General features: G+C 39.9%; 1 protein-coding gene across 1 annotated transcript; it reads right to left on the reverse strand.

Annotated features, from left to right (window-relative positions):
• Positions 1–1,636: 1,636 nt before the first annotated feature.
• LOC138833596 (olfactory receptor 8K3-like) lies at positions 1,637–2,560 on the reverse strand. Its single transcript, XM_070031877.1, has one exon. The coding sequence runs from the start codon at positions 2,558–2,560 to the stop codon at positions 1,637–1,639; it is 924 nt and encodes a 307-aa protein (XP_069887978.1).
• Between the last annotated feature and the right edge of the window lie 624 nt (positions 2,561–3,184).

The following is a 3,184-nucleotide window of genomic DNA, read 5'->3' on the forward strand; positions in this document are numbered from 1 at the left end:
TTCTCCTCCTCCTCCTTGTCCTCCTCCTCCTTCTGTTTCTCCTCCTTCTCCTTGGATGCGGGTAATAGTACTGAGATTACTCTGAGGATCTCATGCTTGCTAAGCAGTTGCTTTATTTGCACAATTCCTCCAGCCCTGTTCTTAGTTTATTTTTCAGATAAAGTCTCAAACTAATACCCAGTCAGCCTCAGAGGATGATCCTTGTACTTTCTCATTTCACTTACTGGTTTTTGAGAGACATATGTTGCTATGACTAGCTTGGAGAAAGGGAACACATATTGAGAATACAGTAAATTATAGAATCTCATCAATTTTTCCCATGTTGACCTCTACCATGAACTTCCCATCTCCATATCTAAATTCTTGAACAGTTGAGATTACAGGTGTGTGCCACCATATCTGAAATTCTTTTTTTAGATGTGTGGATAAACCATATATTGAATGATTGAGGACAGTTCTCAATAGGTATCTGCAGACCTCTTTACACCTCATTGATTTGTGATACATTTTTTTATCATGTTAGCTATCTGTTCTTCTGAGACTCTTGTTTTATCTCCAACCCAGGATGTTATTATATGTCATGTAGTAGGTTTTTTTGTGTGAGATTCTGTCTGGATATTATTAAGCCAGTAAGAATTGAGTATCACAGGAGCTACTTTATTTGCTTTGTATCTCTCAGGGAAACTGTACTTTGATATGTGGTGTCAATTTTTTAAAAATATCATATAACTTACCATTTTGTTTTTATTCCTTTTTTCTTGTTTTATTGGGAGGAAAATCTTAGCCTCCATCACTTCCTTTAAATTGGCAGCTCTGAAAACAGCTCTTCCATTCCTTTTAAATTAAGTAATCAGTATTCTTCATCAGATCTCTTATACTCACATCATGATGAAGATATATTATTAGTTTTAAATAAAATAACAAGATTATGAGAGAAGATATAATCCACTGAGTACAGCAATTTCATGTTTTTATTTTTTAAATTTATTGTAAAGGTCATGAACAGGGGGGTTATAATTACATAAGTAAGGTAAAGCATATAGTTCTTTATAAACACTGTTACCCCTTCCCTCATTTTCTCCCACTTAACCTCCCCAGTTGTAAAGTTCATTTCTAATGTAAGTCTAGTATCATTGTTGCATTAGTTCATCCTTTGTCCTGCTGCTTCCGTGATTCCCTTATCCCTTCCACAGGTTAGATAAACTTATATACAAGAAAAAGGGTACAGGAAACTAACACAGAAAGAAAAAAAAACCTGCATGCAGGACATAATACGAACCTCTTGTTTCCAATTCTTGGAGCGCATTTTGATTATGCTTCATTATATATGGTATGCACTTAGTAATTGGGTCACTATATATATTGGATCACAATAGTGATCCCCTGGTAACAATATCATAGACATAGTTATTACAAATGAGGGAGACTGAGTTCTAACCCTACTACAGACAAAAAAGGAGGAAGAAGGAGAAGAGGAGGAGGAGGGGGAAGAAGAGGAGGAAGAAGAGAAAGAAGAGGAGAAGGGGCAGTAGGAGGAAGGGGAGGAGGAGGAGGAGAAGGAGGATGTATTTTCCAGTTACATGGGATTCACACAAAGTGATTTCTGATGTCCATATTAATAATGCAGTAAAATATCTCACAGGATTTTCCACAGTCTTTCAAGAGCAGATTTGACGTCTTTGTTCCTCAGGCTATAGATCAAGGGATTCAACATGGGGATCACCAGGGTGTAAAAGATGGAAGCCACTTTATCAGTGTCAAAGGAGTGGCTGGATTTGGGTTGCACATACATGAATATCAACGTCCCATAGAAGACTATGACCACGGTCAGGTGGGACCCACAGGTGGACAGAGCTTTGTGCCTGCCTTCCACAGAGTTCATCTTGAAAATGGCTAGCAGGATGAGCAGGTAAGAGAAAAGAACCACCACAAGAGATGAAACCAAATTAAACCCTGCCGAGATCAAAATTATGATCTCAATTTCATGAGTGTTGGAGCAGAGCAAAGCTATCAAGGGCAGACTGTCACAGAAATGACTGACGACCTTGTAGCCACAGAAGTTTAAATTAAAAATTTTGACGGTGATGAGAAGGGACAGAAACGTACTGTAGAGGTAAGGGATGGCCACCAACAGTCGACACACCCTCTGCGACATGACCACGGTGTAGAGCAGGGGTTTGCAGATGGCCACGTAGCGGTCATAGGACATGGCCGACAGGATAAAAAGCTCACAAATGATGAACACAAGAAAGAACGCCAACTGTGTGGCACAGAGGTTACGCGGAATCGTGTTTTGATCCACCACAAAATTGACCAACATCTTGGGTCCCACTGCTGTCGAATAACCAAGGTCAGTGAGAGACAGGTGTCTGAGAAAAAAGTACATCGGGGTCTGCAGCCTGGAGTCCACCGTGGTGAGGACGATCATGCCCAGGTTGCCCACCACGGAGACCACGTAGATGAGGAGGAACAGCACGAACAGTGGAGCCTGCAGCTCAGGACGATCCGTGATGCCCATCAGGATGAATTCAGTCACCACCGTGAGGTTGCGCTCCTCCATCCAGACTTGTTAGATAAACCTATTCTGAATGAAGACAGCATCACAGTCAATGGCTTTCTGATGTTTTCGTCACCTGAGATTCTTTTAGCATGCAAAGCAAATATAAATGAAATATATCCAAACTGCCCCATTTATCTCTGTTTATTCATCTTAGAATCACTGATTTTTAATTCTATTTAATTTTATTGTAAGGCTGATGTCAGAGAGATTACAGTTATATAAGTAAAGTAGTGAGTACATATCTGGGCGAACATTCTTACCCTCTCCCTTGTTTATTGCCACTTCCCCCTTATTCCCCTCCTTAGAAAGATATAAAGTTCATTTCCAGCAGTGTCTTGTGAGCATCGCTGTTGCATTGGTTCACCCTTTGTCCTTCATCTCACTATTTTATTATTCTCCTTCCCTTCCCCAAATCAAATAAATGTATATACAAGAACAGTGTACCAAAATCAAAAATAGTGACAAGTGAAAAACCAAATCCCGTATTTGTCTAGAAAATGAAATCTCAGAAAAGCCTGCGAACTATTCCAGACCATGTCTAAAGTGTTGAGGACCAGGGCAATCTACATCGTAGAAGGCAGCAAAAGCCTTAGGAACTGGAGAAAGATGGATTTCCAAGTTTGA

This window comes from Dipodomys merriami, unplaced genomic scaffold, assembly GCF_024711535.1.
Source record: "Dipodomys merriami isolate MVZ:Mamm:240054 unplaced genomic scaffold, mDipMer1.0.p SCAF_21, whole genome shotgun sequence".
In the NCBI taxonomy this organism is placed as follows: Eukaryota; Metazoa; Chordata; class Mammalia; order Rodentia; family Heteromyidae; genus Dipodomys; species Dipodomys merriami.